This window comes from Nicotiana tabacum, chromosome 16 (genome assembly GCF_000715075.1).
Source record: "Nicotiana tabacum cultivar K326 chromosome 16, ASM71507v2, whole genome shotgun sequence".
In the NCBI taxonomy this organism is placed as follows: domain Eukaryota; kingdom Viridiplantae; phylum Streptophyta; class Magnoliopsida; order Solanales; family Solanaceae; genus Nicotiana; species Nicotiana tabacum.
This window is the reverse complement of record NC_134095.1, coordinates 119,051,816-119,070,383: the sequence shown is the minus strand read 5'-3', so window position 1 is coordinate 119,070,383 and position 18,568 is coordinate 119,051,816. Positions and strand designations below refer to the sequence as shown.

At 35.9% G+C, this 18,568-nt stretch overlaps 1 protein-coding gene across 1 annotated transcript; it reads left to right on the top strand.

Moving 5' to 3' along the window:
- The first annotated feature begins 6,479 nt into the window (after positions 1-6,479).
- On the top strand, positions 6,480-8,741 carry LOC142170759 (uncharacterized). Its single transcript, XM_075233297.1, has one exon. The coding sequence runs from the start codon at positions 6,943-6,945 to the stop codon at positions 8,587-8,589; it is 1,647 nt and encodes a 548-aa protein (XP_075089398.1). The 5' UTR covers positions 6,480-6,942; the 3' UTR covers positions 8,590-8,741.
- Positions 8,742-18,568: the final 9,827 nt, after the last annotated feature.

The window sequence follows — 18,568 nt, the reverse complement described above, 5'->3', positions numbered from 1 at the left end:
GGTATTTGACATATTTGGCTTATGTTCATGATTCTAGTGCGGAAGTTCCTTTCATGGATTTTATACCAGTTGTTCGGGAGTTTCCAGAGGTATTTCGTGCAGAGCTGTCGGGGATGCCACCCGACAAGGATATTGACTTCTGTATTAATTTGGTTCCGGGCACTCAACCCATTTCTATTCCTCCATACCACATGGCCCTGCCAGAGTTGAAAGAGTTGAAGGAGCAGTTGCAAGATTTGCTGGATAATGGCTTTATTAGACCTAGTGTCTCGCCTTGGGGTGCCCCCGTGTTGTTTGTAAAGAAGAAGGATGGATCGATGAGAATGTGCATAGATTATCGGCAGTTGAATAAAGTCACCATCAAGAACAAGTACCCATTGCCGAGGATTGATGACTTATTTGATCAGCTTCAGGATGCCAAGGTGCTTTCAAAGATTGATTTGAGGTCTGGCTACCATCAGTTGAGGATTAGAGCATCCGATGTCCCTAAGACAGCTTTTCAGACTCGATACGGGCATTATGAATTCCTGGTGATATCATTTGGCTTGACAAATGCCCCAACAACATTTATGGATTTGATGAACCGGGTATTCAAGCCTTACCTGGATTCCTTTGTGATTGTATTTATTGATGATATCTTGATCTACTCTCGCAACCGAGAGGAGCACGAGTAGCATCTTCAGATCGTACTTCAGACTCTGAGAGACAACCAGTTATATGCTAAGTTTTCAAAATGCGAGTTTTGATTGAGTTCAATTGCTTTCTTGGGTCATGTTGTATCAACAAAGGGTATTCAGGTAGATCCTAAGAAGATTGAGGCCGTTCAGAATTGGCCTAGACCTACTTCAGCCACGAAGACAATTTATAATAACATGTGAAAATTTATAAAATTTTAATTGCCTACATTTGGATGAGGCCTTTTGTCCATCACGAGACGAGACGCAAGTCCTAAGAAATAGTTTTAAATCTTTCGTATATGGGCAGTTTTAAGGATTTTTTCTATAATGACTTGGGTTCAAATCCATTTACCAGCAAACTTTTATTTTGGTTTATGTGCTTATTCAATATGCTAGTATATTATTGGGATTTTTACAAAAAAGAATCATATTTATAATAACATACAGTACTATTTCACTTTTATAAAATAGCAATAAATCTTCACATTTATACAACATCTAATAAAATCACAAAATTAGAAATTTTAGAAATCTTCATGCAACTAATTACATGTTATATTCCTCCCGCTTCTTCTTATCTTCTAGCAATCAAAGAATTTGGGAGCTAAAAGAAATAGTTGAAGAAGCACCATTAATGACCCATTTAAAGTCTCAATCGGAATCTGAAAAAGAATTTTAGTTGTTGTCTAGTGAGTGTGGTTGAAAATCGTTAGAAACATGTGAATGCAACTCTATATATATACAAAGTTTGAGAAAGATTGGAGATGTTTTTCAGAGATAATAAAAATCACTGCGACACTCTATGTCGCATGTATATCACTTGTATGTATGTATATGTATATTATTTATAGGCCAAATACATATGCAGCCTATTCAACTTGGCACCATTTTTCATTTTGGCACTCTATCTCTATCTTGTTTCATTTTGGCCCTCCAACTCTATTTTATAGGTTCCACTTTGGCCTTCTAACTCTATTTCTTATGTTTCACTTTAACACGAAAGCTAAAATCAGTGCAAAAAATATAGCCCGTTAAATATGAGGTGTAATAAATATTCAATTAAATATTGCCACATGGTTTTTTCATCCATGTCAAACGGATCAATACTAAAATACCTGAACCCGATCGTATTTTTCCATCCACTGTTGCCCTATCTTCATTCTGTAAGTTCCAAAACTTTCATCTGCCGATTTCATACTTGGCCCGTTTAGATGAAATAAACCCACAAAGATACGGTCGGGTCAAGTATTTTAGTATTGACCCGTTTGATATGGATGAAAAAACCAGATGGTAATATTTAACTGGATATTTATTACACCTCAGATTTAACGGGCTATATTTTTTGCACTGGTTTCAGCTTTTGTGTTGAAGTGGAACATAAGAAATAGAATTGAAGGGCCAAAATGGAACAAAATAAAGATAGAGTACCAAAATAAAAAATGGTGTCAAGTTGGATGAGTTGTATATGTATTTGGCCTTATTTATATATCATATGCATGTCATGTATATAATACTGATGCACACGGGATATGGCATACATATGATATATACAAGATATACAAATGACATACAACAAATATACAGTAAAGTAAAACATTTATTTGGAACGAAATGAAATGCTGCAGTATTGACGAAAGTAGCAGCATCAAGATATCCACAAACTTCTAACATATTGAATATGAAATAACCTAGGATTCTTGAGAAAATTTTAATAGACTTCTTCCTTTTTAATTTTATATAAAGGAAAATATGGGATGACCAGACTTGAACTTTCAATTCTCCACACTGATTAAATCAGAAGTAAACTCTCTACTTTGCAATGGGCGCTAATGGTACTAGCCGGCAGCCTAATATTGGGAGAAATTAAAACATAGCCAGCTTTACAAGTGCTTATTTAAAAATACAGTTCCAAAAGTAATCGAAATTTAGTCATTTTTTATGTAAAGATAAATCTGAACGAAAATATTATTTAAAATCCAAAAAAATACTCCAGCATAATATACTGGAACTGGAATTCCAGTATATTATACTGAAGTTCCAGCATAAGTATATTGGAACTCCAATATAATATACTAGAGTTCCAGTATATTATACTGGAACTTTCCGCGTGTTGGAGTTCCAGCATAATATGCTGGAAGTTCATACACAAATGCACCGATCTCCAGTATATTATGCTGGAACTTTCCGTGTTATAGAAAAATAGTAGCTATTTTTCAATGACTTTGCAAACGCTGACTATTTTTGAATGACCAATCCGAAAACTGGCTAACTCGTGCTATTTTTACCATAATATTGTGTAATATGGGAACCAATAGTACACTAAAGTCTGTAACATTCTGAGTCAAAAGAAAAGACAAATATAATATACTTAAAATTTAAATTCCAGCATAAACAAAAAACGATGATGAAATCTATTCTCATTTGCCTAACTATTAATGGATGGCGAAAATTGATGTAATAGATCAATTGAAGTTTACATGTTGATAATAGATAGAGAAAAAGAAAAAGTAAGAAAGATGACATAGATTCTGGTTAGGTTGGTGGCCTAGCCCCATGAAAGGGACAACAGGCATTTGTATTGGAACACGTCGCCTTGGAAAAAGCATTAAACTTGCCTTGCAATATTGAGCGAGATTCTTCCTTTGGTTACCCTAACATTTAATGGAACTAATTAAAATTGCCATAGTCTTAACTCTTATCCCTAATCACAACTTGTCTTGTGCCACACATGATAGTTTTAGTATTATTAGGTCCTAAAATCTACCAAGTGTGACACAATATTCACATAATTAGTGCTGCTACTCCTGTAACTAAAATAAAAAGTTACTCCTATAACTTTAAAGCAAGTGGAACCAACTCATTGATCGAGATGCCTTTACTTTAAAGTAAAATGTCCTACTCTAGTCTAGTTATGTGAGGACCAATTTTTTTCCTAATAATTCTTTTTTAAAAATAATCATCTGGTATTCGCGATTCACTAACCCAACTAATTTGGATTCGCATCGAGTAGATCCATTAAGAAGGTAAAAACATATCATATCAACAAGTTTTTTATATCTAAAAACTTGAAATCAATACTTGTGATGCCACTATATGCTTTGGTGGTATGTGCGGACCATTTATGGCCTATGGGATACACATGATAAAATTTTACCGTCTATTGACTAACTACATAAAATGGTGAACTTACTTGAAAATTCAGCCGTCAGTTTTAATGGTAAGATAGGTCGTAGGTGCATAAATGGACCACCAAAAATGTAATAGCAAATCTTAAAGTTGAATTTTATCTTGCAAAATACCAAGTGTAATCATAGAAATATAGGAAAAAACTCTAGTTACTCCTAGTCCTTCGTTTTTGATTCACCTTTAGCTAGATGGATATGATTTGCCATTAGATAAACAAAATAGAATTGGTATTATTAACTAAGCTAATAAAAGTAACTGTTAGATTCGGATTGATTGCACAAAAGCTATCCTTTTTTGTCACCCCAACGAAGAGAAAATAAGAATAGGAAAACAGATATTTTACTTATTTTAGTTTGGATCTCATGATTTTTAGCGAATTTCTAGTAGTGAATATTTTTTTGCTATGTTGTAATCTTTGAGAAAAACCCAATAGCACAGAATATTTCTTTTCAGAGAAATTAAAAATAATAGAGAGTGATTTTTTTTTCTTTCTAGAAAAGCCACGCCTCTTTCAAAGTGGATACTCATTAATTATTACAAATGATGCCAATTTTAGTTCGTTTCAACGTTTGTTATTAATGTCTTCTTGTTCTTATTACTCCCTCCGTACTAAAATAAGTTATTTTTTAGTTGTTTTCACACATATTAAGAAATTTACCTTTTAACATAAATTAGTAATGAAATTGACCATATTAACCTTTATTGTCTCTTCACATAAACACTCCTAACACATATTCCAACATTAATTACTCCAAGGGCAATGTAGAAAAAAAATAATTAATTCATTCTTGAAATCTGAAAAAATCACTTATTTTGGACCATAAGAAAAAAGCCAAAAAATTACTTATTTTGGACCGGAGGGAGTACCTTTTAAAATGATACTATACATGAATTATAGATCTGTTAATTTGTTTTTTTTTTCTTTTACTTCAAAAGCTGTAGAAAGTAACTTCCTTATGCTACAAACTGTCCTATCTTTCCTACAATAGAATCATAGTACGGTCAAACCTCTCTATAACATTCTCGTTTGTTCCGAATATTTTTGGATGTTATAGCGAAGTGCTGTTACAGAGAAATATATTATAACATAATATTAAAATTGGTTAAGGAAAAGCTTGGCTTTTATAGTGAAGTATTGTTATATAGGGATGCTGTCATAGAGAGGTCTGACCTAAACTCCTCATTCTACTCATTTACGAAATTTTTATGCACATTCGATATTTAAATCGAATCAAATAATTTAATGTAAAAATTTATAAATTAAAGAAAGAATATTTATTAGTTTGTGCAGTCCCACTCTCTAAGGATGCTAGCAAAAAGATTTCTTAATTTTGTGCCTTTTTCCATATTTGGTCAATTTACTAAGCAATTTTCCTCACCTTGTAAATGCTAAAGGAATGGAAATTAACTGGTCCCTTTTTTTTTTCCTTACACAATTAATCATTCAATAAATGCCTATTTGGATTTGACAATTCAAATCATCTACACCATCTAGTTTATTCAAGCTAATTTCGTGCCACCTCTAAAGGATATAGATATACTATAATTTTGTCATTACTGTTATTATTTCGTTTGCATAATTATCAATTTAACTCTTTTTGAATCGTGAAGAGAAGATAAAAGGCAAAGTTGAAATTTAAATGGAAAAAAGTTCTATTTGAAGGAAAGAAAATATAATTCTGTTCCCCTTTCTTACCTTCATTGGCTTTTGCCACATAATGATAAGGAAGAAATGCAAGAACCTGTTAGGACAAGTTGGTGGAGAGTCATTGAATCAAATTTTAAATTAGTTGTGGTTAGTGGGAATTTGTATAATTCCTTTTAAGTGCAATTTAACTTGGTGTACAACACTTAATGCAGGTGAAAGATACTTCCAATGCACATTCTTCCACCAAATTATCTAGTTGGAAGCAAGAGCGGAGCTAGCCCTTCAGTTACGAGTTCGGACGAACTCAGTAACGTTAGTCCAAATCTTGTATTTGTTTTATGAATTTAGAACTCAGACGTAACTTAAGCGAACTAAAATTCTTAACTCATAAACTTCAAATCATGACTTCGCCCAGGGGCGAAGCTACACTTTGGTAAGGACCACCCTTCGTCAGAAAATTACACTGCGTATATATGTAAAATATTAGGTTTTAAAGGTATATAACATATATTGAACACCCTTTGTCATGGATTTTTTTACGTCTTTCAAGTTTGAACACCCGTGAGAAAATTCCTGATTTTGCCACTAGCTCTGCCTCAGGTTGGAAGGAAAAGGTCCAAGAAAACAAATACATAGCATGTAAAGCTAAAGGGTGAAATGAATTTTCTAATGAGGAGGAAATTTAAGATTGGGATACATTACTCTAGGAGCACAGAAAAATGAAAGGCATACTAAACAAACATTTGGATTGTCTTTCTTTATATAGGTTTCATAATATAAGAATTAAATTCCAATATCCACAAAAAGAAATGTGTACTCTTTTCTCAATCTCCTCTGTCACATTTGATTCCATGCATGGAATTCTCATCCTAGAAATAAAAGACTGAGAGGTTGGGGGGGGGGGGGGGGAGAGGAAAGAGTCTTTGGTTTTCTGTTGTGATTTGGTTTTTAAATCACCCTAATATTATGCTAGTCTTATGGTCATTAGGAGTGATCCATCTATTCAAAATATTTTTTATATAATGATTCTTGAAATTTTGAACATTTAATATTTGTATGTCTGAGTTGAGGGGGAGATTACATGGATATGGAATTGAAAGAGTCTCCTTTTTTTGTGGGTCTGATCATTTACTTCCCAAAATTGCCCTTTTTATTATTTGCAGGATAGTTATAGACTATAGTGCAATACTCAAATAGAGACTTAGTGATCTGTATCCAACCCCATATATACTAGTATATTCTTAAAGCTTTTTCCATTTTCTCTCTTTCCTTTTGATCTTAGGTTCCTCTAAAACATTTTGTGCTAGAACTGCTGTTTACTACTAGATCATGGAATGTAGCATTTTGTCATGATTTTAACTTGAAACACTCTTCACTTGATCTTGAATTTACTCACTGGATTTTGTTTGATAGTTGATTTGTTTTTACTCAATGGAAGAAGATCAAGATTTGAAGTATTTTTGCAAGTTGTGTAACAAGAGGTATCCATGTGGGAAGTCATTTGGGGGTCACATGAGGTCTCATGTATTAGCAAATTCTGCTAAATTAGAGGAAAAAGTTGAACTCAAACACAAAAAGGTGCAATCTTGGATTAATCTTGGGAAAAAAAATAGCAAGAGAGATCATAAATCAAAGTATGAACTAGGTGAAAATTCTGGTTATGGCCTTAGAGATAACCCTAAGAAAACTTGGAGGGCTGTCGATTCGAGGTCCCCTTTGCCTCAAGAGAATGTTTGCCAGCAATGTGGTAAGATTTTTCAATCACTGAAAGCTTTGTGTGGTCACATGGCTTGTCACTCGGGCAAAGATAAGGGCTCGAAAGATGATCACTCGTGGACTAGTGAAAACAAGAATATAGCGATGGATAGCAACTCGGATACTGAAGCTGAGGAGCCAATAATGCTGAGGAGCAGATCAAAAATTAAAAGGTACAATAAGTCTAAGTCCTCTTCTTTTTGTTTGGTTAACAATAGAAGTTTTTCCTCATCTGTTTCTGAGATTGATGAGCAAGATCAAGAGGAAGTAGCAAAGTGTTTGATGATGTTGTCAATGGATTCTGGGAATTGGAATGGTGTAATCAATTCAGTTGTTGAGTCTTCTGACAACAATTCTGTTGTTTTTGAGTCGAAATCATCATCTGTCGACATGAAAATTGCAAGAAAGGATAGTCTAAAATATGCTGACAGTCTAGATGGAACGCCTCGAAGCAAGAAAAAGGCGGACAGGAACTTAAAACTTAATGTTCTGAATGGTGAAGTTCAATCTGAGAACTCTGATTCCGGATACTTTTTAGACGAATATATGAACGTTGAATCAGACGCCTCTGTTGATGAGTTCCATAGAAAGTATAATTACCAACGTAATACGTCTAACAAGAGCCTCGGAGTTTGGTACGATGAGTCTAGAATCGACGAGGAAAAGGGCTTAAACAGAATGAAAAAGCATATAACAGACATAAGGAATGGTTCAACCAAGGACTATAAATACAATAGCTATGGCATGGCTTCAAATTTGGTTAAGTGTGAATCAAGAAAGAGAAATAAGGATAGTTCTTATCACTCAGAATTAGGAAATGAGTCCTTTAATAAGAAGATAAAGCTTGGTTTTAAAGGTGCAGAAGGAAGCAAACATACTCAGAAGAAGAAAAAGTATGAATGCTTCAACTGCAAGAAGACTTTTAGCTCTTACCAAGCTCTTGGTGGACACAGACCCTGCACTAAAAAGATCAATACCTATATCGAATCGAAGTATGAAACGAACGAAAATAGCCGAGATGCTGATCGGGAGACATTTAGCAACAAAAAACCAGCTGCTCATACTCGAGATATCTCTTATAATCCTGAGAAAAAGATGAAGGCTAAGAAATTCAAAGGACATGAATGCCCATTTTGCAACAGGATGTTTAAGTCCGGACAAGCTTTAGGCGGACACAAAAGGTCACATTTCCTTACTGGTTCTCAGGAGAATCAGTATCAAGCTTCAGCATTCAAAAGAGAAGTTGTTGATTTACTTGATCTTAATCTTCCTGCTCCTGTTGAGGATGTGAACGGCGAGCCTGCCTTTGTGTCTTCTTGGTAGTTAGTAATAAACAGAACCGCCATGTTTGCTGGTAAGCTGATTTCAAATAGAGAGAACAGAAGCAATGCTAAGTTGTATAGACAACGCGCTGCTACTACGGTTTTTTCTCAGCTGTAAGAACCTTACACCAATGCTACTTCTGGCATGTTCCATGAATATGCTTCAATTTTTGCTAGTTAAGTTCATTCATATCTTTAGCTTGAGACATTCTTATATTATGTCCATTTTTGTTTTGTTGGCTCTTTTATAAAGACTAGTTGTTATATTTGAAGTAAGTTGTTACCATGCTTTAAGCTTTCTTGCCAAGTGATTTGCCTTCTCAATGAAAAAGTTAACTAAATTGAATAAAAAGATTTATAAGATGGCCTACTGGATTGATTCTTTGTTGAAGTTTGCATCTAAACTTGGCTGAGGAAAAGCAATTCATGGGGTTGGATAGCTCAAATTTTCTTTATAATTAATATTTTATCCTTTGCCAAATCATTCTTCGTTAGTGATTCATAGCCTGTTTGGCCAAGATTTTTCAGCCCCAAAAGTACTTTTTTTTTTTATTTAAAAAAATGCTTTTTTTTTTAAAGTTGAAGATTTTGGTCAAGCTTTTAAAAGAAAAAAAAAATATATATATATCAGAAGCAGTTTTAGAGAAGCATAAAAATGTAGCTTCTCTCCGGAAGCACTTTTTTTGAAAAGCACTTTAAAGAAAAATATACGTAGAGGCACTTTTTTACAGTTTGGCCAAATACTAATTGCTGCTCAAAAGCTCTTTTCGGATTAATTAGCCAAATACAAACTGCTTCTCACCAAATGTACTTGTGAAAGAAACACTTTTAAGAAATGTACTTTCAAAATAAACTAATTTTAAAAGTTTGATCAAACAGGCTACGAGTTGCCGTATGTGTTATTTCTTTATAAAGAGTCAGCATCTTGAATGGTATTTCTAAATGCTAATCCTAGGTGAATGATTTTGGTGCATTCCAAAATAAGTTACTTGGACTAAGATGTTGAACGGCTTATGTCCAGTGTCCCCGAAAGATGGGGAAAAAATGATTGCTTTAAAATTTATGATGGATTACAAAATAGTACTTGTTCAAGAGAATCTTTATATCATATTTAAAAGTGATTGGGACCTCCTAAATTGAAAAAATTACTCTCTATGTCAATTGGAGTAACAATGCTACCAAAATTAGCACATAATTTAGCTTTTTATCCAGTTTAACCCACTTTATATATAACTTGAAATTCCTTTTTCATTTCTTAGTTCGACATTAAAGACCTACTTCAAAATGTTCTTTTTCTTTTCTTTCTTCTTCTCCTTCGTACAAAAAACAAACTTCAATGTGTAGTTCATCATTTGTTGACTCCATATAATCACGCAAGTATTTTAACCTTAATTACCCAATCATATTCAAAAATCAAAAAAATAATACAGAAGAATATGGGAATATCGTTGTAGTATTAATGCTCAACACTACCATATTTATATGTTAGGGCCATCTTTATACTCATTTTTTTAATTGAAGCGGCAAAGTTCTAAACCATGGTCCATGAATAACAAGATTAAACTTATGAGTAATTAAGTTATCATTACAAACCAATAACATTCTATGCTTGTCATGATTGATGATAAACCCCCTGATCGGGCACACACTTTATTTTCCTCCTTTTTTTATCTGCGTAAATGACGTTAAAATTTTTTTAATTGGGTTTATTTTTTTAGGTGTTTGGATTTTGTGTTGTTCCAATTGATAACTTAAATTTGAAGTAATTAGGAGTAGATTTGAGGTAAATTTTAGATCTTGGTTTTTCTAGTTTGTTAGTTGTTTGGATTTGGTACTATTCCTATCAATTGGAAATATCAAAAGGAGTTCAAAACTTTAATCTGAAGTGATTTGGAGTAGATTTGAACTAAATTTGAGTTGAATTTCATAAGAGAATCAAGGAAGAAGACGAAGTCAGTTTTTGTGTAATAGTGTATAATGTTGTATTTTATTAATTAAACAGTCACCATTGATTATTGATGTGCAAAAAGTTATATATTGAGTTTGGCATCCCAAACTTTGTACATGATCATTGAGATGTGACTATCACTCTATATCCTAACTAAAGGATATCAAAAAATAAAGTTAGCTCAAGGAGGATCATAGATGATGTTAGATGGTTTTGTGTGCTTTATTCTGAAGGTAGGTAAGCTTCATTTGTCCATATTTACTAGGCCCCTTATGGCTAGGAAGATCAGAGAAAAGGTCGAAGATCTTGTTTCATTCAATTCTGTGACTTCGACTTGCTAAACCGTCGGTAGCTTCTCTGAAGAATGTTGAAGTTGTGATCTTCAAACATTTTCTGGATCTCTTTTGCTTGGTTGTTGATATTCCATGGAGCTTTTCACTCCCTTTTGGCACATTTGACCACTAGGAGTGAGTCAGATTCTCCTATGGCCTTCTCTAGACCTCTGTCAGCACCATTTCAAAACAAAGAGAAGTGCTTCAGCTTATGCATAATTACTGGTGCTTGCTCCTAAAAAGATGAAGTAGGCAGTGATGAAATTTCCTTCTTGGTCTCGAATAATACCCCCTCCCCCTCCACATTGCCCATTAGAGCAACTTCCATCACTATTCAGCTTGACTAATTGAGCAGGTGGTCTGATCCATTTCATAAAGAAGTTGCTAGTATGTTGAATGTGTGCTTCATATGCTATGTATATACTGCTCCAGCTATCTCCAATACGAACTCTGCTAAAATGTTTCTTGATTATCTGTAAAAGAAAATTAGTGATATTAGAACTGGTTCTATATATTGAGGGTCTAGTCCCTTCAAACTTGTTGCAGCATCTTGATTTCTATAGCTCCCAGCAAATGATAAGTGGGAGATTCTTGGTGATGAATCTCGCGATTGGATTGGACGATTTGTGATTCCGCCAACTCAAAAGAATCATGTTTAGGCCGTTGAAATTCTAACCAATACCCAAAGGGCCCGCAAATTTCTTGAAAATTTTCCTAGCAAGATCACATTGACAGAATAGGTGATTAATGTCCTCAAGCTCAGTTTGGTTGATAGCAGGGTTACAATAATAAAATTGGGGGTTTAGAGTAATTCCAATCCTAGCCATTCTCTTGTCAGTGTAGAGTTTATTACCAACTGCTCTCCATAAGAGAAAAGACATCTTGAATGGTATGTCCTTTGTCCATAAGTTGCTATAGAAAGGATTATGGTCGTTCCTTTGCCTAATAGAATTCCAGGTAGAGCTGATGGTAAAATTTCCTGAGTTGGAATGGCTCCAGTTAGCTTTATCATAACAATTGATGTCTAGTTCAATGTCCAAGGATAAGAGATGAGATTTGATGTCGACGTTGAGTTGAATGGTTAGCATGTTCCAATTCCAAGTGTTATGCCGAAGAATTTCATTTAGCTTGATGTTAGGCAGGGGGACCTCTGTCACGACCCGAATTTCCCACCCTAGGGAGTCGTGATGGCGCCTACTAGTGAAAGCTACGCAAGCCAACCAACTGAACTATCTACCTTATTTCCATTTTTAATCCGATAACGGTTAAGAGCCAACAATTAAATAACAACAGAATTGAATAAGCGGAAGACTGCATTGTAGAGATTTAATAATACTGCTAATACCAAACCATAACAAATCTACCCAAGACTAGTGTCACAACTTCACAGACTGTCTAGGAGTACTACAAATAAAGGTCTGAAAGAAATAAATACAATACTGTCTCTGGAAATACATGAAAGAAACAGGAATAGTAGATAGAAGGAGACGCGCCAAGGCCTGCGGACGCCTGCAGGACTACCTCGGATTGCCTGATGAACAAGAAAACAACAATCTCACTGCAGTCCGAAGTCTACAACACTGGGATCTGCACAAAAGAGTGCAGAGTGTAGTATCAGCACAACCGACCCCATGTGCTGGTAAGTGCCTAGCCTAACCTCGGCGAAGTAGTGACGAAGATAGGACCAGACTACCAAATAAACCTGTGCAATATAGCATACAAAAATAATAGGAAGCAGATAACAATGATGGAAACAATGACCAACCAGTGATGTAAATAGCAGGCCACAAGAACACCATAAATGTGTCTCAACAAATAATAGATACAAGTGCAATCAATTCATCAAGTCCTTCAAATATAAATCTTTCACCTATAAATCCTTCAAGTAATAATCTCCAAGATAATATGCTTTTTAATGAATATATATCGAATATATTTCCTTTAAATAATATCTTTCAAATAAGCATCTTTCGAATATAATTCTTTCGAGTAAATGTCACCTTGTGACGCCTCATTCACTTAATATAAAGTAGAGTACAACTTCCAACCCAATTAAGAAATCAACAAGAAAATATGAAGTTATTTTTAGAAATCATTTGATAAAGAAGATACCCTTTTCAATTAAAGTACTATTCCCTTACCCCTATTTTGAAATTACTATTCCCAAAGAAACTGCCCTTTTCTATGCCTAAACTACCCCTGAAAGCTTCTTCAAATCACTGATTCTACCTATATTCTCAACAGCTATAACCAATCCCCTGAATTAATTCAAAACTAACTAGGACTTCTTAATTAGAAGTCAGACATTAACCAATTAAACTAACCAATCCCAATTGTTCAAACACCCGAACCCAGACAACTTAAAAAACAGGATCAGTCAATATTAAAAAAAATGGTACTGAATCCAAACTAATTAATTATGTCGATTCTACAATTGAAATTGTGATTAAATAATAAACGACACATGCCTCAATCTAAATTACAAATGCGAAGATACTTTACTGATCAAAGAGCACGGAACAAAGAAGATTTAAACTATACTAATACACACAAAACAAAATTGTAAAATTAACAGAACACCTTAATGAAATCAAAACTTATAACTAAAACTGTAACTATGCAAGTAAAAAAGGAAACAAGAAAGCTCACTGAAGCACGAGAAATCCAGGCCGATTGCTATCATCCGAATCTTTCCAGATTTTTGACTCGTAACATCCCTAACCATGTGTTTTCACAATAAACACATGGTTAAGGATAGTACAGTCCAAAATCACAAGATTTTGTGTTAGGGTTTTGACCGAAAATTTTCAGATTTGAAATCCGAGCTACTTCACCAGGATTCGAAGGAAAATAGTCATGGATTTGGGTTGAGGGAAGTCTGGGGATTGTGTGGTATGATTTTGGACGGGTTTGGACAAACTTGCGAACTAACCGGAAAATTAAAATCGATATTCGACGAGTTCTGGCCGGATTCGAGGAAAAGAAAATACAGGACTGGAAAGAGGTAGAAGAGGGGAGTTGATGGTGTTAATTGGGTGACCGTTGGTGTAGTTGACGTTCACCGCCGGCGAGGGATTTGGGGGCGGCGTGGATTAAGGTTTGTGAGGGTGAGGGAGACGATGCAAATGGGGTAAGGGGGCGTTTCGGACACTTATATACCAAACATCCTAGTTAGATCCGGACCGTTGGATTGATGAGATCCAACGGTCGTGATTGAGGGCTGGGGAAACGACGTCGTTTAATCAACTGAGAGGAGGACCGGGTAAGGGATTGGGCCTGGGTTGTTTGGCCGGTGGAAATGGATATTGGGCTAAGGGAATTGGATCAGAAATGGCCCAGATTGGTCTTTTGAAAGTCCTCCCCTTTCACACTCTATTTTTTCTCTTTTATTTCTTTTATCCAATTTGTATTTTGTATTTATTTTTCTGATTTTATAAAATTGTAACAATTAAAATAAAGTCCTAATATATTTCAAAACTAGACTAATTAAATTCTAAAATTATTAAAAACCTTTTTTACGCCAAATTTACGATTAAAACAATTAAAATGCGGAAGTGAGCTATTTTGTATTCTAAATGCAAAAATGCATTTTTTATATTTTATATGAATTAACATGCACAAATAAAAGGCAACCATTATCATAAAATGATATCAAAGTGCACAAAAAAAATTGTAAAAATAACAAAATATTATTTTGCTTGAATTTTGGGAATTATTCATATATAGGGCAAAAATCACGTGCTCACAGCTGCCCCTCTTTGATCGGAAACACGAAGAGTTTTCGTGCAAAGATAAGTGAGCAATCACGAGCGATTTTTGCCCATTCAAACATTCCGTTGTGAAGCATTTTGAAAAGTTTGACCGCACTCTGCTTCAGAAGTTGCCTACATATCCTGGGCTAAACAGGAATCAGGTCAGTGTAGTTCGGGAGTGTCCGGTAGCTGGGACTACCGGGAGCTGTGATTTCACTGCGATTGCTGCTGCTGCTGCTACTGCTCGTTAACCTTCCTTATTACACCACGTCAAAGATAAAAGAAGCTAAACTAACTATGCTTTATGAATTACAAAAGTTCTATCTAGATTCTTCAAACTTGCTCTTGTACTTCCTGGTTGCCTTGTTGTCTTGCGTTTTCTTGTTGCCTCATTGTCTTGTGTTTTCTCGATAAAATTCCTTGTTGCTACTTCAACTGGTCAACTGAGATGCTGTTCCCTCTCTCCAAACTGCTGAACTTGAATAAACTTGAACTTGAAAGTACTCCTCTGTTATCCAGGCGGGCTCCTGATTGCTGAACTTGAACTTGAAGGTACTCCTCTATTATCCAGGCGGGCTCCTGACTTCACCTACTTAAAAATTTACCACCTCCATTCTCCAGGCGGGCTCCTGACTTTGACTACTTAAAGATTTAACACCTCCATTCTCCAGGCGGGCTCCTGACTTCGAATACACAAAGAAATTGATTGAAAACTAAAATCTGAATTGTGTCACCTCTGTTCTTTAGGCGGGCTCCTGACTTCTGAATTTTGAAATTGTATGCCTCTGTTCTCCAGGCGGGCTCCTGATTTTCTGAAACTTGAAATTGTATGCCTTTGTTCTCCAGGCGGGCTCCTGATTTCAACATGGACAAAGAGATTGATTGAAAACTAAAACTGAATTGTATCACCTCTGTTCTTCAGGCGGGCTCCTGATTTCTGAATTTTGCAATTGTATGCCTCTGTTCTCCAGGCGAGCTCCTGATTTCAAAAATAGACGAACCAAGAAAACTTCCTGCCCCAGTTTGGGAAAACTGGGGCTCGTTATCATATAATAATAAGGGTTGAAAACTAAAACTTGCATGCTTTGAAATTTACAGACTGAAATGTATTCCTCCATTATGGGGCGGGTTCCCCACTTCAACACTTTACCACTACTCTAATATGCAGACCTGGAACAACTTACGTCTCCCTATGCTACTCTTCATTTTCTTGTATTTTAACCATGCCAAACATGTGATTAAACTGAGTTAATACCTGCTCTTCCCTCACGGAGATCCCTTCCGCCAAACAATTTTCTGCCCCTGTTTTAATCAAAGAAAATTCCGTTAGTTTAAAAATGGTGGTTAGCTGATGGCACTCTTGCTGCATCGTCCTTCCCTTGCTTTGCTTTGTGTTGACTAACTTCCTCTGAACTGCCTGACTTTCCAACCGACTTCCACATTCCCCAATTTCTGACCACCTGAATGCTTTTGTACCCATACTGCTGTCTCATCTTTCCGACCCTTTTTTGCCTTGACCTTCACACTTCTCACAATATTTCCCAAATATTCTGCCGGTGCAACTTCTGGCGACCTCCCCTATTACATTATGCTTTACCATTTTCTGAAGTTGGTAGTGGGCTTTGAGATCCTTTCCCCTTTGCTTTAGACAAAACTGACATTGGAACATTTAGACAAACAAAAAACCCCAAAAGAGAATGAAATGCAATGGTTTTACGGGTTAAGGATAAGAAGAATCCAAAACCGGATGACTACTAAAATGAAGTAAAGAAAAGAAACTTATCTGACCGGAACAGCTGGTACCAATGGTCCTGACATGCATTTTGGGTTAATCGGCCCAATCTGTCCATCTAACCAACTTTCAATTGCCATACTTTATTGCCCCAGAATTTCTATCGCTTGATTACTTTACCCAAACCTTAACTTTGTTCATCCTGCGGTGTCTCGAGACAGTTTTCCAACCACAGACCTTTTGCCAATTAATCATTTTTCAACTCCCTTTCGCCTCAAGGTGCCCGCGAGGGTTTTCACCAATAAGACTCTCTCATTTATTTTCGCTCAGCTCCCGTCGCCTTATGGTGCCTGTGAAGGTTTTCACCAATAAGACTCTCTCATTTTTACTTTGTTTTTTCTTGCTTGAACCAGAGTATTGCCCCTATCATGAATTTCTTCTATCTGCTCGACTTGGCATTTCTCAAAACTGATCAGAAGGTCTTTCTTTGAACTGTAATGTAGGCTTTTGGATTGGGTTAGAAAGAAAGGCATAAACGACTCAAAAACAATTCAAATGGGTTTAAATTACAACTTTCGGAATCCAATTTTTCACAACAATCACAACTTCTGCCCCAATTTCTTGTTTGGGGATTTTTGGATTTTTATTTTGGTATGACTGAACCTCGGAGTAAGGCTGCCTACGTACCCTTTCGGGATCAAGTCAAACGTAGTTCACTGTATCATAGTTACCTTTGTTATTGTTTTTTTCTTTCTTTTCTTCTTCTTTTCCTTCTCTTTCTCTTTTCCTTCACTTTTCATTTTTCTTCTTTTTTTTCCTTCCTTTTTCCTTCTTTTTTTTCTCTTTTCTTTTCTTTTTCCCTTTGCTTTTCTCTTTTTTTTGTTCGACACCTGTGTTCCTTGATAGTGTCATTGATTCTGAAAGAGGGGTATGAAAAATAAGTAAGGCTCAAAGGGGATGACAAGGGATAAAAGTGTTTGGATAGCAGGACAAAACGCCTTCGTCATTTCAATCTTTAAGATATGCCAAATACAAATAGATATATTCAGAAATAAAGAAATCATACATAATATCTCTTGACTGTATCGGAATTGATAGCCATTTCTATACATTTTCATTCTACATCTGTCAAATACAATGCCCCGTTAGACAACACTCTGGTTACTACAAATGGTCCCTGCCAGTTTGGGGCAAATTTTTCTTTTGCTTCAGCCCAATGAGGCAAAATCCGCCTTAATACTAACTGTCCGACTTCGAATTTCCTTGGACGCACCTTCTTGTTGTATGCTCTTGCCATTCTCCGTTGGTACAGTTGACCATGACACACTGATGCCAATCTTTTCTCATCAATCAAACTCAACTACTCAAGGCGGCTTTTCACCCATTCATCATCATCGATCTCAGCCTCCGCAACGATTCGCAAAGACGAGATTTCCACCTCTGCAGGTATTACTACCTCGGTTCCATACACCAATAAATAAGGAGTCGCCCCCACCGAGGTACGAACGGTGGTGCGGTATCCTAACAATGCAAAAGGTAATTTCTCATGCCACTGTCTAGACCCTTCAGCCATCTTCCGGAGTATTTTCATTATATTCTTATTGGCTGCTTCAACCGCACCATTTGCCTTGGGACGGTATGGAGTAGAATGTCTATGAGTAATCTTAAACTGATCACATGTCTCTTTCATCAAATGGCTATTAAGATTAGCTCCATTATCCGTGATGATTACCATCAGAATCCCAAACCGACAGATGATATTTGAGTGCACGAAGTCGACTACAGCTTTCTTAGTTACAGACTTGAACGTTTTAGCTTCCACCCATTTGGTAAAATAGTCTATAGCTACCAGAATAAACCTGTGCCCATTTGACGCTGCTGGATCAATTGGCCCAATAACATCCATGCCCCATGCAACAAAAGGCCATGGTGCGGACATCGTATGTAGTTCTGATGGTGGAGAGTGAATCAAATCTCCATGCACTTGGCACTGATGACACTTACGCACAAAACTAATACAATCCCGCTCCATAGTGAGCCAATAATAACCTGCTCGGAGAATCTTTTTTGCTAGAACGTACCCACTCATATGCGGTCCACAAACTCCAGAATGTACCTCAGTCATGATAGATGTAGCCTATCTCGCGTCCATGCATCTTAACAATCCGAGATCTGGAGTTCTTTTGTACAACACTCCTCCACTAAAGAAAAACCCG

Coding starts and splice junctions, on each gene's coding strand:
- LOC142170759 (XM_075233297.1), top strand. CDS start 6,943: ATGGAAGAAGATCAAGATTTGAAGTATTTTTGCAAGTTGTGTAACAAG.